The sequence below is a fragment of the Mchenga conophoros genome, linkage group LG4 (assembly GCF_057382185.1).
Source record: "Mchenga conophoros isolate Kocher_MC1m ecotype Shallow Benthic linkage group LG4, M_conophoros_male_GT1.1, whole genome shotgun sequence".
NCBI lineage: Eukaryota > Metazoa > Chordata > Actinopteri > Cichliformes > Cichlidae > Mchenga > Mchenga conophoros.
In genome coordinates, this window is record NC_140529.1 from 35,652,071 (window position 1) to 35,677,892 (window position 25,822).

Sequence of the window (25,822 nt, forward strand, 5' to 3'; positions counted from 1 at the left end):
GCTGAGCAGCAGGACCACAATAAAAGGCTGAATTATTCCTGACAGTGAGACTAATGGCAGTATTTTTCTTGCCTCACAAATTCAGTATAACTAAATTTCACTTACAGAGATGGATTAGCTGTTTGTTTACTGAGGCTTGAAGTGCAGCAGCTCCCGCAGAGCGGTGATCAGTCCACTAATCAAGCAGATAAATTAATAAACATCTAAGTTTCTGTTTCTGCTGAACTTCACTGGAGGAAAATATCAAAGCTGGCCTTGGCAAACGCACATGATGGCAGGCTGACGTGGCACAGAGAGGGCGACGTGTGCAGAGTTTCACCTTAAATAACACAAAATCCTCTAGTTTGGTGCCAGAAAACAGCACTCGGCACACTGAGTTAACCAAAAAGGACAAAAAAGGCTGCAGACTGGTCACTGAGAGCAGCTTTTACTAAACAGCCAGATTTGGATATGTAGAAGTGATTCGAAATAGAAGTACAGGTCATACGTCCCATTCTCTACCCAAACATTTCCAAAACCATCAGATATATGCTTACAGCTCATAACCCTGTATCATATTTGATTTGTGAGTTTTTGTGAGTTTTTCACATTGTCAGTGTGATTTATGCACCTGTGCTGAGGAAGGCAGACTCATCCTGAGTACATGATGTCAGTCAACACTATGAGACCCATAGAAAACTGCAGATTTGGGTCCAGTTTGGATCAAACGCCCCTTGCTATCTGGAGCAATGCTCAGTAAATGACTGGTTTCTTTTTTTTTTTCTCCTATCCACTTCACTGGTTAAATTGTAGGAAAAATATATCAAAAGTGGGATATCTGCTCTTGTGAGGTAATTTTATAATACTTTACATCGATATTTATAAGTTTACAAAGTGGACGTAAGAAATTATTTTTGTTGGCGACTGGCAAATAACAAAATGGTGCATTAGCGCCACCAGCTGGTATGGAAAAGGTCGTGTTTGTAATCAGCACACCTGCTTTATAATTGTTTGGCTAGACCAAGTAACACACAAGGGGCAAATACACTAAAATAAAGCTCATGACTAAATAGACAATGACGCCAACCAAACCCCAAATCACCCCCATGACATGCAGCACATGGTTTGACCCAATAAGGTGGCTTCAGGATTTAAGGGGTCTCAGGCAGCTCACAGGTGTTCCCTTTGTGTCATTTGGGAGAGTCTGCACCTCCAGCCACTTCTGCAAACGTGGTGGTAAGTTTTTAAAAAAAAAAAAAAAAAAAAAAAAAAGTTGTTTGTTTGACTCTGTAAATGTAGTTTTTGGGAGGTGGGCTCACTAAAAGTCAAATTTTCTAACTGCTTAAGTGTCTGATTGCAAATGAAGTGCGTCTGTGTGGGTAGATGACGTGTTGGGCCTAATCTGTTCTCGTGGGCATGTGTGGCTATACCTGTAAAATATAGTTTTCTGGCTAAGTTATGAACAGTCATATCTGACTCTTTTATCCCTGCAGGTGAAGCACTTCATGGAGGATTCCCTCCCTGATGGCACCTCTTCTCGTCGCCGTCTTTAACCTTTCTGATGCTTGATTGGCTCGCAGATAAAATCAGAGGGGGACATGGTTTTACACTGTAAATGATGAGCTCAGCTTCAAAAAGGGTGAGGCACTGAATATCAGTGTATAAATTGGGGACTCGCTGCTGTTATATCTCTGACTCTTTGTGCTTCTCTGCAGACTCCAAGCCCTGAAGACGGTTGGTGTAAAATGGACGAAGAGACGAGAAAGATTTCTACTACAGTGAAATGCCAACTCCAGCGTAAGAGGCTAAATGCTGATTATCAAGTAGAAATGTACTGGCTGTAAACTGGTTTGTTAAAGGCTGAGGCTTGTGATTGTGTTCAGGTGGTTCACAGAACAGCAGTTGCAGCGCTGCAGAGGAGCTCCTGAAGACCAAACATGGGAGAGTTTGCTCTGAGGATGCTGGAACTTCACTGGAAACTTCTGCATTTGTCAAGTGAGTTTAAAAACTGAAGCCTCAATGGTTTAACAGATCCTGGTTTGATACATCACACTTGTTTCTTCCCACAGATGGCGTCCATGGTGCAGGCGATGGACTAGCACATCAAGGTGGCTTAAAGCAGGACAAAGCCCCGGTGATGCTTTCACAAGACCTGCGCATACAACTCCAGGTCCACTGGCTCTCAAATGGCTATTGTCTGCACTGCATTTCAGACTTCCCCAGGCAACTGGGTCAGTGCAGCTTCTATCTACAAAGGAGCAGAGATGGACGCTTCCTGAGCCTCCCACACAGGAACCGCATGTTATCATTCAGGGTGCCGTCATGGCGTTCTATCAGATGATCGCGTGTTACATACAAGGTTTTTCTGGTATCGGTAACTTGAGGTACCTTCCTCAGCCAGGAGACGAGGTTTGGAGCTCTACGTTTAGCACTTAATACTCTCCAACTACTCTGTGGTTGGTTTCAGGCACTTACCGAGTCCTCTTAGGTTAGGATTAGGCTCTTATTCCTCTTTGGTTAGGAAATTGTATTTTTTTTAGCACTACATATCGCTCTAGGTTGAGTTAGTCTAGACTCTTCCTTTATTGAACAAAGGCACTTACCGAGTCCTCTTTGATTAGGATTAGGCTCTTATTCCTCTTTGGTTAGGATTTAGGCACTTAACCAGATCCTTAGGATTTGGCTCTCCACACCCCTCCTCGGCTGGCATGAGGAACTCCAGATTCCTCCATGGTTGGTTTGTTACTCTGCTGCTACAAGACACTTTGCATGTAACTGAGATACCAGCGGCTTTAAAACTGCTTTGATGGCTCCAGAAAGAGACCATGCTAGAAATGCCAGACCTGTCTCAAAGCTTGTGGAATCATTTGTGGCCATGTTGCTGATGGAATGGACTGTCTATGTTTTGACTAATAAATAATTTTACACCACTAATCTGCTTGAGTCCTGGAGTTTACTAAGGTGGCTGGTTCTAAAACAAAGATCGCAAATCAGTCCAGCTCAACTTGTGGCTCAATTACATGTCAGAGTTCGGTCTGTTACCTGTTGAAACTTAAACCTACTTAACTGGTCTCCTCCCACCAGTGTTTGCTTTGTCAGATTTCTGCTGCTCTTCTTTAATAGGGGGATCTTGGGCTCTCTGAGAACCTTCAATGATGGAGAACTGCATTCACTTTAAACAGATAGTTGTAGTGAACTTGGCAAACTAAACTGCCTCAAGCTGCAACTCAAAAGGGTTTTAATATGGTGCATGAGTGCATAAATTTCCACTGTACACAATGAGGCTGGAAGTCCAAGCTGAGTGCACATATGTAAGGCTAATGTGCAGCCCCACCACTAGTGTAGTTTTGCGTTCTTGGTGAGCTGTCGTGACAGTCTAAACCTAAAAGTAATGCTTTGGTAGTTGCTTCCAAGAAGTTTGCCTGTCAGTGCCATTTGCAACACTCGGGTTATCTTTTCCTCTAAAGGAGTCTAAAACACTTAGACGTTAGGTCAATGTGCTACTAAAAAGGAAATCTGAAACTGTAATATTCTACAAGTGAGTAAGCAGAGTAGGGGAGGAACAAAAGCAGTTCAGTTATTTTGGGTTGAAGTTGTAAAACTGAAGTTTTCTCAGATTTGACTGGCGCTTCTAAACTAATGTTGAATTAAACAGTTTCGATTTCAGTCTTTAACTCAAACAACATTTAGTTTCATGGTGGCGATCGTGGCTCAACAGCTGGGAGTTTGCCTTGTAATCGGAAGGTTGCCGGTTCGAGCCCCAGCTTGGACAGTCTCGGTCGTTGTCCTTGGGCAAGACGCTTCACCTGTTGCCTCCTGGTGGTGGTCAGAGGGCCCGGTGGCGCCAGTGTCCGGCAGCCTCGCCTCTGTCAGTGCGCCCCAGGGTGGCTGTGGCTGCAATGTAGCTGCCATCACCAATGTGTGAGTGGGTGGATGACTGAGTGTGTAAAGCGCTTTGGGGTCCTTAGGGAGTAGTAAAGCACTATACAAATACAGGCCATTTATTATTTAGTTTCAATCATCTAGACATCGAAATGCTTTTAGATTTCGTCAACTACATCTAAAGGTATTTGTGTATACGTCTGTACTTGGGAGGCTTCCCCTGAAAACATCTTGCACAACATTAAATGCAAAATATGTCCACGTGTCTATTTATGAGAAACAGGAAGCTAGTTATACAGTTTCTAACCTTACTGCACAAGTAGCTTACTCCTGATTGGATTACTTCCAAATCGCCTTTCTATACCACTTAATTAGCTCTAATTGGATCTCACCCTACAAAATATTTTCATCTCATTCTTATTTGCTGACTGAAGTGTCAGAACATTTTTTTAGTTATCATCTTGTTTTCGTCAGCAAAAAACAAAAATTTGTTTTAACAAAAATGATTGGTCAACAAAACTTACACTGCTCTGTACTTCCTGTTTTTCTTCATTCGGGTCCTTTCAACATTATTTAAACAGAAGCTTCAGAAAAAACATCTAAATTCAGTCTGAGGCTGCTGAGCTGTGAGACTTGGGCTGTGGGTGAATAGTCCAAATAGTCACTTTACAATAGATGTTATTTATGACTTTTTTTGTTTTTTGCTATGAAATTGTCCATAATGTAATACGAAGCATAATTTTATCACAGCAGCATCTTCAGAGGTCAGATGTGGGTTTACAGCCTGATGTTCAATGAACAATGAACAAAAAATATCCTTTTTTTCATCTGAAGGTTGTGAAATTCTTTCATTACAGCAGCTAAAAATGAAAAGCAAACAAAAAATGAAGTAAATGAATAAAAGGGGGGTGTGGTTCAGTTATATGAAACACAATGTTACCAAACAAACATAAGAAACCTACTTAACTGATCCTGAAGCCTTCCTTATACATATACTACAGGTACCTCATCCTTGCACCCGCACTCCCCACAAGCAGGTGGTAGTAATACACCTAACTGCCAAAAGGAAGAGGAGGAGGAGAAGAAGAAGCAGCCACGCCCTTTCATGCCACCTGCAAAGGTCTTTATCCCTACCATGACCTCACAGATCACTGGTAACTCACAGAAACAAAGAATGTAATAATTTCTGTGTAACCCTGCAGGCTGAAAGCGTGTGCGTCATCTAAACAGGTTAAAAGCATGATGGTAAAAGTTTGACTTTGAGTGGCTGCAAATGAAATAAACCTGTGCAGGTAGGTGACCATGTGTGGCTGCCGCCATGACAGTCAGTGACTTTTGTTTGTTTAACTGATTCTTCATGCGGACTGTTTGCGCTATGGTATTTTTCTGTCACCTCTATTTTAAGCTCCCAACTAAGTTTGTCCACTCATGTTCTTGGGTTCAAATCAATCTGCCCACTGGTTTGGGTTAATGGTTTAATCTACAAATATTTAGCCCCCATTTAACCTCTAAACCTTAATGAAAAAGCAGCAACAGCTGGAAAAGTTTAAGACGTGCAGCGATTGACGCAGGAGTATGAAGAGCATTTTACAACTCTGCAAATTACTGAATTTAAATATGTTTTTTAAATTTGTTTGTTTTTTGAGGTTTTCATTGGAGATTTTCCTCTAATAACAAACTTGTCTACCTTGTGCTGACCACCATGCCATCCTCTAATCAGTGATGTTCATTTACATTTTTCCATTCAAATATCTTAATTATTTACAGCAGGTCTCCCAGACATGGATTGATGGGAAATGGGTGGAAACATATGTGAACATACAGTATATAAAACAAAACCGGTTTATACATTTTAATGAGTTTGGAAGTCAATATTTGGTTTGACCACCATTGTTCTTCAGCACGGCCTGAACTCTGTTGGGCCGCCTTCTGGTAATTTCTTTTTCATGTGTAGTTCTCCGGGCTTCTTGAAGGACATTCAAAGCTCTTCTTTGGGTGTTTCTGCCTTTTCTTCTGGTCTCTGTCAATGATGTTGACGTCTGTGGAGGCCGATCCATGACTGAGTTTGTGTTCCTCTATCAGAGTGTGCTTTTACCACATTGGTGGTGTGTTTGGGATCACGGTCATGCTGATCCCAGCTGGTATTATAAAGTGGATCAAAGTGGCCACACTGCACACAATGCTGAGATATGCTTTTAGGAATCGCTTGTTCAATTCAAAGAATTGAGAGACAAAAGCCAACAATTAAATGACTCTAAGCACTATGTGGCAATGAGAAATTAAAACGGGAAGAAACCTCTGGCAGAGCCAGGCTCATGGAAGAGCAGCGATCTGCCTCAACCGGTTGGGGGATGTGTGTGAAAATATTATTTTATGCCTGTCAAACTGTGTTAATAGATCAGCAAAAGAAATGGGAACAAATTGTGCTTTTCAGACGGGTGGCTGGTAACAAAGTTCCTAAAGATGTAATTTAAAATTGGTTCCTTGCTAGGTTTTCTGTTAGTTGTAGACACAACACTGGCTAACCTCTTGAGTTAGGAGGCTTTTTATACTTGAATGATTCATAGGGTTAGCATTAAGTGGCTTAGCAAACAAAACTTTCCTTTGAAACTGGTAAAAGAAAAGACTGGAAGTGAGTGTAAAAGCAGCCAATGTCAAAAGACAAATTTTGAAAAACCTTCAGAAAGCCTGAAGAACCTATTGCTCAAGACCGCTTTAAAAGTTATAAGAAAGTCTGAGTGCTTTGAAGACAATATAAAGAAATGCAGCTGGGTTGAGACTTTTATCGAGGACTGTTTACTGGAGACCTTTCTCTGATTGAGCCGCTTGTTCTGTTCGCAGTCTTCTAAACCTTTCAGACGCTTGAGCCCCTCCCAATGGAAGCCAAAGGAAAGTTTGACTTTAATGCAGTAACAGATGATGAGCTGGGCTTCAAACAGGGCGACATAGTCAAGGTCAGTGCGTAACTTTACTCAGCTGTACACAGTTTTCATTAGTGCTGTTGTGCTTGTCTTCATAGTAAAGGTTGTGCCTCAGCACTACAAGCAACCCATTTAACAGGCGCAGCTTTTACTTTGAAGGCAAACTCTCTCCTTTACCAGTTTGTGTGGCACTCTTCAGTTTCACAGCTGCTTCATGAGTAGTTGGTGAGTATTTGTAGGTAAGTTGCAATCGAGGTGCCAACCTGTGGGTTACTACAACAACCAAAGCAACTCAGTGAAGAGCTCTATACCTCTTTGTGACCAATTCCACCCAGTGACTAAGAACAACCACTGGTCAGTATGTACGACTCGTTTTTTTAGGGGTTTCCATCAGCTGGTAGTATTCCTTTTTTTTTTTTAAATTTATTTATTAATAAAATACCTACTCAGCCAGGGTTCCAAGTGAGGTGAGTTGAGCTGAAAATGTGCTGTCAGCAAACTGCATGCCACTGATTGGTCAGAGAGTGACATCACTGGATTAGCCATGAGAGCGCCTCATTCACGACTTTTGAAACCCCATCCATCCATCCTGATATCCATCCATACTTTTGAAACCCGGCAATGAAAATGGCTGCACACAATCAACAGGTACACCATCACATGGTACGCATTCCCTCAGTTACTATGTTGTTCGTGTCACATGATGTCATGGGAATTTTGGGCCGGGTTGCTATAACAACACCACCAACACAGAGGTGGTAATTTAACTGTAATGGAAAATGACCAAACGCCAAGTTGAGGTGAGTAGGTGCTAGTGGAAAAGAGGCATTAAATTCTAACTCGGCATTCCTCCCATCTTTTATATACAGTCGATGTATGTTGCATGTTTGAAACCATGGCAATCGCCACCTGCTGGCCAATAAAGAGTTCAGGTGACTTTCATTTCTACAGGTTACCTCCAGTCTGTCCCAGCTTCTCAGTTTAAACTGTGGTTTTGTTTCTTTTCCTGTTATTTTTCATCATGTTCTGTTCTGCTTAGCTTGTGACTCACAATTTCCCCTTTATTGCAACCGATAATAATAACCGCTTTCCCTGCTTTCATCACAGCAATCGGACGTCACTCCCACAGATGTCCGACTGTGTTAAATTTAAAAACTGTCTGGGATGTTGTCTCAATATGTGGGTTGATGGATGGGAGGTTAAAATGTGATGCAGTCCAATATAAGTAAGAAATCTGATACTCCTGTATGAAGTTTTATCTTTTCGCATCTGGACAGATTATACGTTATGACAACATCTGGTGTAAAGCAGAGATGAATGGACAGGAGGGGCTTGTGCCACGTAACTTCCTTGACATTCATTTTCCAAGGTAAGAAACAGATGAACAATAATCCGCTGCAAAAGCAGAAATCCTTTTCATTCTGTGTGCAAACCATTTAAAATGACTACAAAGCAGGAATGAAGAAGATGCCCTAAAGTCAGCTGCACATTTTCCTTCAGTAACACGAATGTACCTGAAAAGTCTCAACATTTTCACACTTTTGAGCTTAGAAGTTCATTTAAGGTCTTAAAAAGCCCAAATTTAGATGTTAAAATCGTACAGGAAAGGCCCAAAGGCAGGATAGTTTTGCTTTTACAACACTGGCTGGTAGGTGTGTGTACTTGCATGTTTGATGCATGTTTGCATCAGATAGTCATGAGCACAGGACCTGTTTCTGCAGATGGTTTCGGGAGGATGCCACTCGTGGAGATGCAGTGGAATTCCTGATGAACAAACACGTGGGAGAGTTTGTGATCCGAGGGTGTCGGACCAGCCCCGGAAACTTCTGCATTTCTGTCAAGTGAGTCAAGTGTGTCTCCCAACTAAGTATTACACACATTACATTGTACCTGATCATTTAGACCTTTTTATTGCCTTAAAAGGGAGAAATAAATACAGTTCATAAGGCGTTTATGATAAGGTCACACTGGGGAAAATGGTGGTAAAAAAGAAAATGATTCTGTTTGCTATGAACTGCCACTCGCAGTTTCCATCTTCAAATTCATTTCTGATACATCAAGACGGTGTTAAAATGGAAATAAAACTGAGTCAGTCTGCTATTAGTCTGCAATTGAATGGGGTCAAATTGGCCGTTGTGTGCAATCTGGTTCATATAATATGGTGATTAACTTTGATAAACTGGCAAAAATCTCACGTCTGTTGCAGTCTGCACACACAAAAATTGACTTTAACTACTTCCATTCAGTGTCCAGCCAGAACTTTCTAATAAGGATGTATAATTTTGAAATGTGTTTTTAATGTTGTGAGACAGACTTAAAGTTCATAAATTCTCAATTTTTTATTTTCAGTTCAAAGACATTTGTTTGTTTCAGTTGTTCTAAAGAGGTTTATGTAGTCAAATGTCAACCATTCGCCCAAGCCCCAATGAGCCATTCCCTGTGTTCTTTTCCTCTTAGCATTTTACTAGCATCATTTTTATTCGCGTTTCTGTTACTTAACTGAAACTAGGTTTGAAATAACGTTAAGTATAATAAACTTGGTGTGAGTGATTTATAATAAAGTTATTCTGACTCTTAAATCTGTTCTCAGGTATGAGCAGGGCATGATGCATTACAGATTGCTGAGGGACAAGAGAGGTCATTACTTCCTGTGGAGCGAAAAATTCACCTCTCTGAACAAACTGGTGGACTTCTACAAAACCAACTCAATCTCCAAAAGCAGGATAATCTACCTCAACGTCAATGGGAGCCTGGACCAAGGCGGCCCCTCCGATGATCAGCCAGTGAGACATGATTGCTTTTATTGAAAACCTCAGATTTAAAGAGCAGTTTATGACAACAAGCAAGTTACGAGGCATGCTGCTTCAGTCAGTTTCAATTAAATAGTCCAAGAACATCAGTTGTCTCAAGGTGCTTTACATTTTAAGGTAAAGACCAGTCGATACCCTATGAGGAGCACTTGCAGGATGGAAGAATTCCCTTTAGATAGGAAGTGACATCCAGCAAATGCACGTTCAGGGAGGGACCACCGTCTAATGTGACCAACCAGCCAGTAACTGAGGGAAGACTCACAGATACAAGTTTCAGGCATCTCTCTCACTCCTTTCACTTAACAGGGTGGTGTCACATGTTGGTTGTTTTGTTCGCGCAGTGAAAAGTTAAAATGGTGCCAGCATATCACATCTCGCTTATTCAAATATTCCAGCGTTGCAGCTGTCAAGTCAATTCACTTTATGGAATTAACCTGAGAGGACGAGAGAGTCCGTGCACTTTCAAACTCTGTTAGCTTGCCTTTTGATTAATTAGAAATTTTTGATAAGGTGATCACACCAGCAAACATTACAACTTTAAACATGTGGAACACCATCGAAGTGTAGATGCAGCACAGGAGGGCTGATCGGGATGACCTCATCCAGCCTAAACTGTGCAAGCCTCATCAAGAAGTTGTCTGTCGGGTATTGATCAGTGTTTGTTTTTCCTCCCACAGACTAAGTCTTGTTTTCAAGTGATGGCGATGTGCGACTTCCCTGCTATACAAGACGACGAGCTTGGTTTCAACGCAGGAGACGTCATTGAGGTGCTGGATATGTCTGATCCTTTTTGGTGGAAAGGGAAGCTGAAAGGAATTATTGGACTGTTTCCTGTAAATGCCACGAGACCACTGTGAGGAAATCCACCCCTGATGCTTTTACTACACCTGCTTACACTCGGACTCGGCCTGCAGGTGCACCTGCCCTCGATTAAGAGTTTCTAAACCTTAATGAAAAGCAGGCTTTTAGATAATATGCTGCACATCAGCCTTCAACCAGAGGAGTGAGTCAGTACAGCGTTTTATCTACAAACGAGCAGAATAATGATGAATGTCTGCTCATGTTTTAACACATGGATGTATGCCCTACACACACTTTTTTTTTTTTTTAACCTTTTAAATAAAACATTTTATGTCCAAGATTAAATCTGAACTCATTATGAGGGGAGAATTTTTTCACTTTTCTTATTACAAAGTTGATTCCTGTCAAATCTATCCTGTGACATTCCCTGTTACTTATTTCCAGCTGATAGACTGTACATTGAAGATGGAAATGGTTGGTGGTCTGAAAAGTGAATTCCTAAAGCTGCATTCTTTCTAATGGCCACCAGGAGGCAACACCTGCGTTTGGGGGGGAAAAACAAAATCCTCTGGCTGTATTCTGTCTTCTGCCCCATCCATGTTTTCATGGTGGAAACAAAAACACAAAGGTTACAATGTGCTTGTTAAGTGATGATGTGACAGCCCTGTATTTATAGGTCCAAGCATCTCCTTCACTGAACAATGGCCTCGTCTTTTAAACACATCGAGTGGATAAAGAGAGAGTAATTTATCTGCAACCAATCATGTCCCAGGCACCACAGAAAATAATATTCTCTGACTGACTTGGTTAAGGAGCTGAAGTTTACAGATGTAGGTGCAGGAGCAGGGCTTGCTGCTTGTTTCCATTTAGTTTTCTAGCAGATAAGCAATTTAATGTTACTTGATTATTATTATTTATTTATTTTTTGTTAGCAAGATTTAGTATTTATTTATTGTCATTGTCAAGAACAATGAAATTGCGTTTGGGGCTTCCATACAACCCCAAAAAAAGAAGAAAATAATAAATAAATACCCCTTAAAACCCAAGTGTACATATTTAACCCAGTGTGACTCCAATGCAATAAGACAATCCTTAGCAATAACATGAGAACATGACAAGTAGTGTTCGTAGAAATTCAGACAAAGACCTGAGAAACATGACAAAGTACAACAATGCAACCCATTCAATATTATTGTACTGTGAGATATGATATCAGATATGATAGTTATCTATTTAAGAAAGAGGGGGGGCAGGAGGGGGAAGAGAATAAAGATATGATGCACCAATGCAGACCAGTTCATTGCTATTAAGAAGTTGGATATGGTTATTGTCCGTGAGAGGGGGGCAGAGAGTTCAGGAGCCTCACAGCCTGTGGATACAGGCTGTTGGCCAGTCTGGATGTTCTGGCCTGTATAGACCTGTACCTTCTCCCTGAGGGCAGCAGATGGAAAAGGTGGCGCGCAGGGTGATGTTGGTCCCGCAGGATACTGTGCACCCTCCTCAGACAGCGAGTGGGGAAGATATTACTGATCTCTGGCAGACTTGTTCCAATAATTCTGCCAGCTTCTTTCACCACCCGCTGGAGTGCTTGCTGATCGGCTTTGGTGCAGCTGGGGAACCACACTAGATTATACCAAAAACTCAGCAAGATCAATTTCATAAAAGTGTTGTTGAGGTGAAGTGTGGACAAACAAAAGAACCCATCTGACGTACATCAAAGTCACTTTACTTAAAAATCAGCAAAGGAAGGGGGGGGGCATTTACATAAGTGGAAGTTCTCTACAGGCTTTTAGTTACTACTGGGCCCAAGAAAACACAACACATGCTGTCAAAATGAATCTGTAGCACTAGTAATGGTACTATCAGCTTATTTTATTGCATTTTGATTGTTTAGTTTTCGGAAACAAAATAAGCCACAAAATACTCAGAATTTCAATTTTAAAAAGTTATGGCACACCTAAGGAAAGCTAAATACTAAATGGAAACATGAAGGTTTTAACATGTTACTGTATTTCATATCTTACTGTAAACTATATGTGCATTTTTTTGCATGGTATTAACCATCCTCACTCCAGTGGAAACATTTTTGAGAGCTGTGCTATTTCTGGTTTCCTCGGACAGAATTGTGCAGATGCACACTTCTCTCTTCCAAAAGCTGTCATCACTTTCTCTGCTTCACCTGGAGGTAAACTCTTTTCTCATATCGTTAGCTTCATAGCATAAGTGCCTAAGTCATTGACTTAGTCAAATGACTTAGGCAATTATGCTATGAAGCTAACGATATACAGAAATTTGGTGTGCTGAAGATTGCACAAGTCAGTTGGTTCAGAATGCCCTGATATGATATTCACAGTGGTAAGAATAAAACAGACTGGTGTGCGCACCTTATAAATCTAATGGGGAATTTCACGTCCACACTAACCAGGATGCTGCAGAAGAATAAGTGATGGCCAACCACAAACCAGTTTCTCTTAAAGTATTTCTTCTGGCCCATTCTGCATTTATCATCATGGTCATTTCTATTATTTTAGTTGTATCCAGAATAGGTTAGCCTGAGGTTGGCTTTAAAAAAGAAAAAATGGAGATTGACCCTCGATCTTGGGACAACCAAACTCTTGAAAAGGTGATTATGAAAACATTCCTTAGAAGTTGCTTCAAAGTAAAGGTTAATGGGCAGGGATAGCTCAGTAGGTAGAGTGATTACCCCATGATTGGAAGGTCGGGGGTTCGACTCCACTGAGCGGCTACCTTGAGGTACCCCTGAGCAAGTTTCCGTCCCTACACACTGCTCCCTGGGCGCTGCATTGGTGGCTGCCCACTGGGTGAATGGGTTAAATGCAGAGGAGTAATTTCCCTACGGGGGCTAACACATACACATAAAAAAAACAAAAACATTAATGCATTGCTTACCTCCCAGTGGATATAAATAAATAAGAATATGAAGAAAGAGGCCGACGGCAGCTTTTAATCCACTGCTTTGATTCTGCAGCTGAAGATGGATAAATGTCAAACTGTGAGGCTAACAGCTGAGGAGCACTATGACCTCACCTCACTGCCTTGTGGAAGTGTAGCTATAAATAAAAGAAGTGTTTATTTAAAAGGCACAATGAGCCTGCAAACATACGTGAATTAATTTTCATTTTCATGTTCAGTTATTTCAGATATATTCATAGATAAACAGTGAAGGTAATTTAAATTTACAGAAGAAAAAATAAACCATGCAAAGGGCTGAAAACTCATCTTTGCGGTTATTTAAATGTTCAACAAAAGGAAGAAGAAAATATTTTATTTTCATTCTTTTATGTAAAAATGGTAAGATTGATTCATTTCAAAATAAAATAAAAATATGTAGTTTATTGTTTATGTTTAAATTTAGGTTTTTCATTTGTTTTGTTAACTTGTGGCCTGACCACTTTTCTCAGTGGATGCATACACTGACCATTGTACATTTAAAAAGGTTGTGTATGTATGTTATCTAATAATCTAATTAGATTGGTAATCTAATAATTGTATTTTTCTGTCCATCCACTCCCTCCTCTCCTGGAGCCTTACATCCTCTCTCAGGAGATTTTAAATCTCACCCTGTTTATTCTTATGTTTGTCGCTGACTGACTCTCACCCTCCTCCACCTGGAGTGTCCTCAGGGATGGAGGCAATTAGGACAGGAATCTCTATAACAACATGTCATCCATGAGGCTAAACCAAGGCCAAGTAATAGAGCTTCCCACTCACTCCCTCACCTGCACTGACCCTGTGCATTTGCAGTCCTGAAGGAAATCCTCCACCATGACAGCTCAACAGAAACAGCAACAAAGAACATTTAAGTTTATTATATATTAATATTTTATATATGGTTTTCTTATAGTCCCAGGAGACTGACCTTCACATGCAGCTCCAGGTTCTCCAGAGTCAAAGGACAGGAGCACATGTCAATTACATTAATGTCTGAATGCAGCAGGACACACACCATCTGACAGAAATCATTATAGCTGGATGCCCTATTTAGGGTTTAAAAAAGAAGAAGAAAACCAGCAGGGGTACTACAGGCTGATTAATTATAATGGGCTCTGCAAAGGAAGAGAACTAATTAAACACCACACTGACTGAATTCTTGGCCCTGGTAAAAAGGTAATGTTCACCTCTGAGTGTAATGTAATGAACTCAACAGTCTGCTCTCTGCTCAAACAAAACAGCACGTTGGAGTATTTTTGGCTTAATAATAACAAACAAAATCAGGCGAATTAGCAAACAATGCTAAATGAAAGTAGCTATGTGTTGAATCCTGATGTCTGAGTGTGAAAGTGACATCTGCATGAAAACGAAGCAGGCTCCACTAGTTGGGGTTCATTTGTATGCATGTATGTATTGTAAGCAGCAATGTTATATAACCTCCATGATGTCTGTAAGACACATAAAAAACAAGACGCTCAAAAACCAGATGTGCTTTTAACTTACTGTGAACATCAGACCTGTTTATGTTCAGTCTGTTGTGAATCTTACCAGAATATTCAGTCCTTAAACCTCATTAAAAACAACATATTTTATTAAAATCCAACCATCTGTATTTCTCTGCTTGTAACATTTCTAGAAATCTGACTCATTTCCCCGTTACAGCACCAGACTAGACCACAGATTAGTTTTCGAGCTGCTGTACTCTCTTATTTTTGAAATAATGTGAGTGGCCTTCCACTTCATAAAACTGCATTGTGACTCACCGCCTACAGCACAAAGCTCCTCTTATTATTTATCAGTCTTTGAATAAAGCTGGTGGCCATCATCTGGACTTCAGCTCACCTCGGACGTTTGTACTTTTTGTCTCCTACGGGAAACTTTCAAGGTATTCTTGATGGTTGGATTTGATTTTCTATCTGAATGCATGTTCATTCAGCAGGGGAGACTGTGCCAGGTTTGTCTCATCCACACAAATATGTCTTTAATTTGACCGTGAGGATGAATGGACCTGGAGCCGTCCTTTTTAGAAATGTAAATCTGTTTCCAAGGTCATGGTTGAAAGAGAGAAACAGAGCTGCTTGTAGTTAGCTCTTACTCAGACCAAAGCCACTTAAATTTCACCCATTAAATGTAACAAAATTGTGGAATAATGTAGGAATTTGTAACAACAAGGTCTGAAGCTCTCTAGCTTTTATAAGCTGCAGAAAATTATGTCATAATATTGCTTGCTGCACTTAATGAAAAGCTCCTGCTATAACCATAAAAAACTCTCAGGACTCTCATAGATAAACGGAGCCACTGAGAATAGTTCAGTAAACTCCAAACTGCTTTGAATAACACCAAAATATTAAAGTGTGATAAATCAGCAAACTCTGAAACACATACAGTCCATCAGTAGTTGTTATATCATCATAACAGAGAAAAATATCAACCATAAAGCCTTCTTGTGACCTGCTCTCATAGGAACAGGGCTGGTTATTTATAACTGGTTTATAAACCAGTCAGAAATCCTTTTTAAGATGAAGAGACCACAGTCAGAGCCAAGCCAGAACATATCTAGAAGAGTCTTTCCACTTTCTGTTAACCCCATTGTGCAGAAAATCAAATCATTTCAACCAGAAATGCTCACAAGATAGTTTCCAATGAGTAGGAGTGAAGGGAGCTAAATGGCTAAAACAATCTGGTTCTAGTTTTTCTTCTAGGTTCTCAGTCGTAGTCGTTCGCGGTCGTCTTTAAAGCTTGAAAACAGAAAACAACTGGACTTCTTTAAGTCTGTGAGGTCGTTTTACCTCTTATCCAAGGGGCTTCTTCAGCTCCAGCTCACTGGTAGAGATGAACTATGTTGCCAAAAGTATTTACTCACCCGTGAATTCAGCTGTTTTAAACACTTCTATGACCACAGGTGTATAAGTTGCATCATCCCCCAAACTATTCCCACAAAACTGGGAGAATGAAAGTGTCCAAAATGTCCTGGTATGCTGAAGCATTACAGTAAGAGTTTTTTCACTGGAACTAAGGGCTGACCCCAACTCCTGGAAACAACCCCACACCATGGCCAGCTGTTTGGCCATGGAAACCCACACCATGAAGCTCTCCACACACTGTTCTTGAGCTTAATCTGAAGGTTGCTTGACGATCACTTTTTGGCACAACTCCTGGAGCTAAGGGGGCAAAACAATTTAATGTGCTAATAGGCAACGTAAAAGCAGAGTCATGATAAACAATATATATATGCGTGTTTGTCCTGAATAATTTCGCCACGTTTGCTGTCTAAGGACAGCGCAGCGAGCACTCTCTGCTTATGACAAAAAAATAAACAAAACAAAACAAAAAGCAGCCCGTTCGTTTTGGTGGAAAAATGCATCATGTCAACCAATCAAAAACTGATATGGCAACATGACATTTGGTTGTTTAGGAAGAGGGGGAAGTTTTTAGAGTGACAGCGAGAGAGAGAGAGAGAGAGAGAGAGTTTTGAGATGTGAGAGATTTGTGACGTTTAGTGTGTTTGGAGTGTGTAGTTAATGTGTTGTCTTGTGTAGTTAGCGTGTAGTGTTGTGGATAGTTTTGTGTTGTGTGTCAGAACAATAAGGCGACTGCTGTCTCCAGGTAGAAACAGGAGTGACACACCTGCTGCTGTCAGACCTGCAGGTATCAGGCTGTGATGTTCTCCTTTATAGTGGACAGAAATTATTTTTTTGGAGTGGCACAAATAATTTGTGCGGCATCTTATTTAATGCAGAACAGCTGATTGTTCTGTAAATAGTTTGAAATGGTTATAAAAAAAAGAGTAAAAGGTAAATGGCTGCAAATAACTTTGTTGTTTGCAAAACTTGTGCATATGATTTTAAAATTCACAATTTATATTTGCATTTAAGGTTATGAAATATGACTTAATAAACATGTTTGTGGTTGTTACAGTAAAAAATATAACTTTTTCTAATCAGATTTTATGTTTTTTCCCTGATTTTAGATCAATTGTGTTAATACAGTATGTCAAAATGAAAACATAACTGTAAATTCAGACACCTGAGGTTGTGCTGAAAAGAATGATACCAAACAAGGCAAAGTAAATCGTTTTTAAAGGTAAAAAGTAGAAGTAAAATCAAAAGTGGTTAAAAACGGCCAATTATACCCTGGACCCCAGAGGGTTAAACATTTTTCTTTAAAGTAACGCAATAGTTACTTTTCAAGTAATTAATTACTTTTAAAATCCTGTAACTCAGTTACTAACTCAGTTACTTTTTTGAAGAAGTAACTAGTAACTATAATTAATTACTTTTTCAAAGTACTTGCCCAACACTGCTAACAGCTGACTGTGGAATATTTGGTAGTAACACGCTGGAATTCACTGAGCTGGGAGCGACCTGTTCTTTGTAGAAGCCGTCTGAAGGTGCTAGATTATGCCTGTGGCTATGATGTGATTGGAGCACCTGAATCCACTGATGGGTGGATGGGTGACTGAACACTTTTGGCAGTATAGTGTATTAGTTATTAGTGCTTTCAAATCCTAAAATCAAACAGATGAAAACAGTTAATGCTAAATGAACTTGTGGCCTTTTCTATTCGAATGAACAAACCCGTTTTATCCACTTACATGAAGCTTTTACTGTTCAAACCAAACGGAGAGAAGCGCGACATAAAGCAGAGTTGTTTACCACAGCGCGTGACGCTGAATCGCTCTGTCTCTGCACTCTGCTGATAATCAGACGGTGTTAATATTCTGAGCAGTGAGCTGCAGGGTCAGGAGGAGCTGCCATCCCCGCTGCTGTGAACACCCTGAATATCCTGTTCTGCACGCCTGACCAAACTTATGAGATTCTGCGTGTTTGAGAGGAAAATAACACGAGCATGTTCGTGCACACACATTCGTTAATTATATACAAGCACTTAAAAAAGGACATGCTGAATTATACTCATGAAGAAAAGCAGGTATTAGCCTTTCAGCCATGTGATGTGCTTCACAGAGAAAACAGCTTTTTCTCAAATTTTGTCATAAACTGTGTGACACGGCAGGACGCTGCCAGGAAACCAATCGATTTAAATGAACTATGAAGCCAGAATTTGGCTTTATTCAAAGCTATTACAGTAGAGTTCAGAAATGGAAATATTGAGCTTAACAATAGACTGTAAATTATTTAAAGTGATGACATTAAATGGCTTAATCCTACATTCTTTCTAATGTCCAACAGGGCTGACTCATTTACAGGCACAGCCTCAGACACTTTAAGTTAAAATACAGTTTTGCATTTTTACCTCACTTTTAATTTACTTTTTACTGTAATAACCTTCCAATTACTGTATTTAAAAAACTGCCATACTTTTTTGGTTTCTAGTGTTTGTTTTAATGTGGAGCATCCTGTAAGGTGGATTTTGAAAGGTTAATTAAAATGGGAAGAATAAAATGCCAATCCATATAGCTGGACTTGTGTGTGAACATCCCGGCAAATCATTTAATGCAGATTTACTTCAATCCACGAGTGCAGCGCCTGATACTCTTTATAGCCTCAGGATGCTGCGGTGTGTTTCAGCCAAGAGGATTTTAATCATTTTAATCCTCCTCCTCTCTGGATTGTTAACACGAGAACAAGCTAGAATATTTATGTTGTTGTTCTTTGCGAATTTAATGATTATCATAAACCACTTCAATTAACAGGACGGTTTAGGACGGAGGCAGCGGCAGGAGAGCCTCGGAGGATGGGGAGGCGATGAAAATAAATATTCTCCCTCTACGCAGAGATGTCATCAAGGAGCCGCTCGGGAAGAAGAGCGAGAGAGAAATTAACTCCAAGCGAGAGCGGTGTCAGAGTGCAGTTTATCTTCCTTCAGCACACGTGTCCACGCCGTGTTGTGTCTGCTGCACGAGCTGCTCTCATTCGCTGGTGTGTTTTAGCCTGTGTGGTGGGGGCGCTGCTGTCTGCGCTGGTGAAAAGAGCACATGGCAGATGTTCGGTGTGGCACATCCCACCACCCTTCACCTGCTCTTACTTCTGTCCTCTGCACATGTGCAACAACGGGAGGCAGGGAGGGGATGAAGGATGGAGAGTTCTCTCCAGCTTTTTGTTCCATTATCCCACGATGTTTGTAACATGTTAGCGAGGATGTTCTGAATATGAAAGTCAGAGCTGGGGATTTAAAAAAGAATAATCTGTGGATTAGTATCTGAAAACTGTGTCTAATTGAAGAGCTACAGAGAAGGAACACTTTGCAAACACTTGGTCAGACAATTTGTCGTAACCACAGTCCTCACTTCTTATTTTTTGCATATTTGTCACATTTTAATGTTTCAGATCCTCAGAAAATTTGAATGTTAGACAAAGATAACCTTCCTGAATACAAAAGGCAGTTTTTAAATGATGATTTCCAGGAGAGGTCGTCCTCCCAAAATCACTGCAAGAGTCCAGTAACAGAACATCTAAAAACCTGCAGGTCTCACTTGGCTCAGTTAAGGTTCAGAGTTCATGATTCAACAGTAAGAAAGAAACTGGGCAAAAATGACATCCATGGGAGAGTTCAAAGGAGGAAACCACTGCTGACCAAAAAGAACACAAAGGTTTGTTTTTCTTTTGCCAAAAAACATCTGGATGATCCTCAAGACTTTTGGAAAACACTCTGTGGGCTGACAAACAAAAGCTGCCATTTTTTGGAAGTTTGGACTCCAGTTACACCGGCATTTCATGAAAGAGCATCATATCAACAGTCAAACATGGTGGTGGTGGGATGATAGTCTGGGGCTGGTTTGCTGCTTTAGGATCTGGGCGACTTCCCATAACTGATGAAACCATGAACGCTTTGTTAACTAAAGACCGACGGCACTTGGGATATTTGATTCTGTTCATTGTTGTCAGTGTTTGAGTTGTGATGAAAACTTACATATTAACAATTATGAAACTGAGCTTATTCCTCATTGTTAGTCAGATATGACATTAAATGCTAGTTTCGGTTGCTATTCAAGGTTTGGGAGACGTGCAGGCAGCTGAGACTGAGAAAGTCACCTGGCTGAGTGAGGAAATATTTCTTCTACTGAAAACTCCAGAAAGTCCAGATGAACAGAATCAACTTTCTGAGATTCAGTGATTGGGCATGCAAGACACACCAGCCAGCCCACCTCTGAATGGCTAAAAAACAAAAGGCTGTGGAGTGGCCTAGTGAAAGTCTGGACTTAAATCCACCTGAAATGATTTAGAATGATTTATACTCAAAACCCTCCAATGAAGCCGAATTAAAATCATTTTACAGTAGGCCAATTATCGCAAACACTTGATTGCAGTTCTTACTGCCAAGGGTGGCAGTGTTAGCTTTAGGTGGCAATTACTTTTCACACAGGGTCAGGTAGGTTTGGATAGCTTTTTCCCCTTAATACATAAAATCATCATTTAAAGACTGTATTTTGTATTTACTCGGGCTATGTTTGTGTAATACTAAAACTATCTGATGGTCTGAAATATGGCTAATATGCAAAAAACTAAGAAATCAAAATAGAGAGCTCTGTGCACGCATGTTTTGCACATAAATGTTGTTTCTTCACATTCCCATGATGGCTGTAGTTAACATGGGATTTATTAATAGGTCTTTAGAAATGCGGTGAGTAATTACCACACACAAAGCTGAAGTTTTATAGCAATTTTCTGTAATCAGTCTTCACATCCTCCCAAAAACAAATCACTTCTGCAGCATTATAGCTAATTTATGCAAACGCAGCATTTCCAGTAATTACACAACAGCAGCAATCTTCCACCTGATCTTTGCCTCGGCCTGCCGCACTCACACAGATTGCCATCGGACTGAGAAATTGAGTCTGGTTATCTGAGGAGAAGCTCGAACAGACAGGCCGGCGAGCGACTCCTGCGTCTGACTCCTGGTGAGATTAAAACTGCTGGACGTCAGCCCACAGGGGATTCAGGGTGCTGCGTAGCATTCTGGGAGATTGCTACCGTAACCTTTACTGAAGGAATCCCAGTGTTTAGAGGATTTTTATTTTTACCCAGCAGTAGACAGAGCAGTTCGGGTGAGGTCAAACGTGAGGCACAAATCCCTCTGGGATAAATGAATGCTGTTTTTCTGCATGCAAATGTAATCCACGGTGCTCAGGTTTGATTCACCTGCTGACAGATGGCATGTTTGTTTCTGCTGCATGCAATGTGGAGCAGCAACTTCCTCCCAGCTCTGGGATCTCATTATTCCTGCCCAGGGAGAATTGATCAAACAACGTAGTCAAACACGCCGCTGCGATAATGAGCCAACAGCAAGCTAATTATCTGCTCTTAGACCTCCTGCAGGAAAATCACCTCAGCGTGCCCAGAGCTGCCAAACTGTTCTGGAGTGCCCTCCAGAACAGTTTGGGCTTCACTGTCAGCCAGCAGGAGCTTTAAAGCAGCTACAGTCCAAATGAAAGGGACGGATCACCTTCAGGATGACAAGGGGACAGCGTGAAAGCTGGAAACCAAGAACAGAACCTTCTAACATGTCTTATACCAGAGAAATGTTTCATTTTTGACTTGAAATCCAAACAGCAGTGTCCCAGTTGATTAACGCACCTTTTAATGGAACTGAAACGCTTTAACACTCGGACGCCTGCGCTATGAAGCAGGATTTGGGGCTGAGCATCAGGTTTAGTCCTGGATTTTCTGTCTTATGGAGGGAGTTCACTTCTTACTGGGCTACGGAGACCTAACCAAAGTACAGATGCATTGACTGACCAATCATCCGTGTTATATAGAGGGACCAGTTTTATAATCTATGTTTCAGATTTTAGGACCAAACATAAAAATATACGCATCTATTTTCTGCATCCTTAACTGAGTACATGCAAATTCACATGAGTTTGCACTGCTGTAAATTTACTGCATGCAAACTCATGTGGTGGCAAATTGTATCATGCATAAAATGTATCTCTACAGCAGAGAATCTGTGTAGCACCTGAAACATACTATAAATTAAATTATAAAGGTGTTTAAGGTGCCATATAATCTAGACAGGTAGAAAGATTCCAACCATCCAACCTTTAGCTCAGTATGTCTCGCTAACCCATTAATCTTCCTTGTTTGAGATAAGAAATCACCACCTACTGACCAATCAATTCCCCAATAATTAGCACCACCGTTACGAGAAGTTCCCTCGGACCTTGCTTTGTAGGTCGGCAGTACTTAAAGTGTTGTCTGTTTGACACCACCAGAAGCAGACTCACAATTAAACCTCTTAAAAGCTTAATTTCTGGTGTGGAACCTGGATAACCTGCCAACAACAAACAACAACCACTCAACCACCCAGTCAATGGCTTCCTCACCTCAAAAAAAAAAAAAAATAATAATAATAAAAAAAATACTAATAAATTAAGAGTTGGAGAAATCTGTTCATATTTCATGTCTCAAAAATATTTATAGTGTAATACTGAAATTTTAAAACACCAAAAATTGGTCTTGTTGTTAAAAATGTTATAGCAGTCAGGAAATGGACCAAATAAGCCATTTTTTTCTATTTGGCTCTTCATGTGCATGTTGGATATTTATGACCGGTTGTTTTATATCTTTTTACCCTTTATCAAAAATAATAAAGTTCCTCTGTCAAAAGCTCTAAGCTCTACAAGCTGTAAGTAATTTCTTCCAGTGTAAATCATAAAAGAGCAATGTAATCTTAAAACCGGGCTCCTGGGCTGTGTGTTGTTTCCTACTTATTGGTGTGATTTCTGTTTTTATACTATTTTTGTAACTGCAGTGAGATGAGAAACACGAATCGGTTTTACAGGGATACGCTTGAATTCGTGCAGACGCTGTTATAGAAGAGTCCAACTCAGAATTAAATGTGAATTAGTAGGAGTAGGATTTCATTTTATCCTCTGTTTGCTCTTCATGATCCTGCCTTGTACCTGTTTTTAACGATGCTGCCAGTAAATGAGAGAATTAATATTTATCCGGGCTGTAGCAAACAAAGATGTTATATTACGATGATATGGTATTAAGACTGTTCATGTTGTCGGTATTGGAAAGACTGTTTGGATTCAGTGTGGCTGCTGCTGGAGCGTGGAGGAGGTAGGACACAGGACGCCCACTCGCTCACTCTGAATGCACCAGACAATGACATGTGGGCTCAGTCGGACATCACGTGGACTTCATGCTGCAGAGCTGGCAGGTTAAAGACTTGAAGTATTTGTCAGTAATGACAAATAACCCTACCTGTTCACCCTTTACTTTGCAGAAAAGCATTGTTTGAGGAAAAATGTAAATAATTTTTTAGGCTGGGTCGCTTTTAGCTCTGAAATTGCCAAGACATTAGAGAATATTTTCTTGAAACTTAAATTAAACAGAGTTTGAGTAAGGGTTAGCATCACTCAGCACTTTTCCAGCTCTTATATATTTATTCCCGTACTACACTGGAGTACCTTTGGTTAAGTCAAAGTTCAAAATAATCTGTATTCATCTTATGGGACCTTGGTGCAGCCCCAAGCTGTTGCTCCTCCCCCTTTAAGACAAATTTCTTAGGTTTAAACAGCAGGTGGGTGGGGCTTCTGTGCATGAAACCATATTCAGATTAACCTCTCTTTATGACCTCACAGAGAGCACCAAGTAGAATAAACTGTTAGAAACCGAGTGTTTAGAGCTATTTGAAGCCTGAGCTTTCCACTCACAGAGATTACATGTGCATATGCTGCCCTCATTATTTAAAAATCTGGCCATGTTTAATGGGAATCCACCATTTTTACAATAAAAAACAGCATAAGGATCCACTTTGTGATGGAAAAGTAGCTCCTGAAATGCTGTACTATATCTTTAATGGTGTAATGGACCCTGTCTTTGAACATGTCCTCACACCTTCACACTTCTGAGATTACTTACTGCGAGGTCACAGCGGTCCATGGAGAAATTTCCTCTCCTCTTCCCATCCTCGTCTTCAGGGATTTGTCATCTGATTTAAAGCATCGTTAGCTTGTCAGCTTTTACAACCGTTCCCATCCCAGGGAGCGAGGAGAGCAGCTAGTTTTTCTCATATAGCAAGATTTAAAAAGTGAGGGGTAAATTTACGACATGGGCTGCTAAGAGAAGCTGTTGGATACACAGCACTGACATGTTGACGGTTGAATAATCAGCTCTGGGATTATCTCAGCAGTGACAGCACAGTGCAAAAGAAAAGGAAAAAAAAATCAATGTTCTTTTCCATCAACACTGTTTTTGCTTCTCCCTGGCTTTCGAGTCACCCGTCTCCCCCCAGACACTATTCCCTCTGCCTGCAGAATAGCAATCTGCTGCGGTGACACAGCCGATGAGTCAGGAGGCCGTGAATTAAAATTATCGTCTGACTTCATCTCACCCAGCGAGCGTGCCGTCGCAGGTGAGAGCGGTCGTGGTGATGCTCTTACAGCTTTCTTTTGTGTCCAAATGGAGACGTCTGACATTGACGAATAATTATAGTTTCCTGATGTTTTGAGGGTCACTCCAAAAATCAATCAGTCCCTCCCACCCGACTGCCTCAGAACTGCAGCTTCGATTCAATGATGTCATGCAAAGATTTTACCTTCGTTCCAGGACTCATTTCTGAGTTACACGCCCTCAAAGTACACAGGGTGGGTTGAAATTTGGTGCTTTTTATCGCACTTTGTATCAAGAAAAGAAATCCACGTGACCTTTACAAAGCTAAAAAATACATTTAAGCTCTGATGATCAGTTTTTACTCCAACTTAAAAAAAGATTCTTGCGTCAGATTGTGTCTCTTTATCAGCAGACAAATTTTGAACAGTATCATGGGATATATCATGTCCACACATACATGGGTATTTTGGTAAATGTAGATTTAAATGCATTTTGTACACACGTAAACAGCATTTTGATTGTATGAAAACTGTGCTTTTACCACAGCTTATGCCAGTGTTTAACTCAGTGTTTAAATCTGAGATTTTGTCTCCCAACGTCAACGTGATGACCATTATTTTCATTTTTATGTCAGACTGTGTGCTGTTGTTGTTTGTTGGCATTTGGTTGTCCAACATTTCCTCACAGTTAGTTTTTTTCTTTGCATTTTTATTTGAATCGGGATATTTTTAACAAACAATCTCACTTTTAATAAAGTCCTGTGTATGTGTGAATGTTACCATGGTTTCAATAATGTCCATGATGTAGAGGAACAACAACAAACATTGGTTTTTCCATAATTGATTGGAGACAACTTCAAAAAGTGCATTATGTCATCATGTATGGTAGGTAGGGTAGGTGGTCAAAACACATTACCGTGTAGCATATAAAGATTTTGATACCAGCCTCATCTTCTAACCAAACAGTTTTATAATATAATCATGTTTAGTGAGTTTAGCCTGTGATTTCACCTTGAATCACTTTTTGAGACCAGCTTCTTTGGTTGATTTTGAATGTGATCTTCAAATTTAAAGACATAAACCTTTGAATCAAAGAGCACATGGAAGCCACATTTTCTCCTGTTGTGTTAATTTAAGTACATGTCATTTAGTGATTAACTAGGCCTTAATTCACCCTG

General features: G+C 40.4%; 1 protein-coding gene and 1 long non-coding RNA gene across 5 annotated transcripts; both read left to right on the forward strand.

The window, feature by feature from the left end:
• The first annotated feature begins 1,063 nt into the window (after positions 1-1,063).
• LOC146576678 (uncharacterized) lies at positions 1,064-2,913 on the forward strand. Its single transcript, XR_014892353.1, has 5 exons — positions 1,064-1,215; positions 1,473-1,618; positions 1,695-1,776; positions 1,863-1,974; positions 2,049-2,913. It is a non-coding gene; the product is annotated as an uncharacterized LOC146576678 (long non-coding RNA).
• A 1,984-nt stretch (positions 2,914-4,897) lies between these two features.
• On the forward strand, positions 4,898-10,763 carry LOC146576679 (GRB2-related adapter protein 2-like). Of its 4 annotated transcripts, XM_085272691.1 has the most exons (7): positions 4,920-4,981; positions 5,064-5,153; positions 6,703-6,815; positions 8,060-8,151; positions 8,504-8,623; positions 9,373-9,565; positions 10,270-10,763. In XM_085272691.1, exons 3-7 carry the CDS (start codon positions 6,738-6,740, stop codon positions 10,447-10,449), a joined length of 663 nt encoding a protein of 220 aa, XP_085128817.1. In that variant the 5' UTR covers positions 4,920-4,981; positions 5,064-5,153; positions 6,703-6,737; the 3' UTR covers positions 10,450-10,763. The 4 variants fall into 4 exon arrangements, with proteins under 4 accessions (XP_085128818.1, XP_085128817.1, XP_085128820.1 ...); XM_085272692.1 differs by lacking the exon at positions 5,064-5,153 and having other exon boundaries at positions 4,898-4,981; XM_085272694.1 differs by lacking the exons at positions 4,920-4,981; positions 5,064-5,153; positions 6,703-6,815 and adding an exon at positions 7,059-7,136.
• The last annotated feature ends 15,059 nt before the right edge of the window (positions 10,764-25,822 follow it).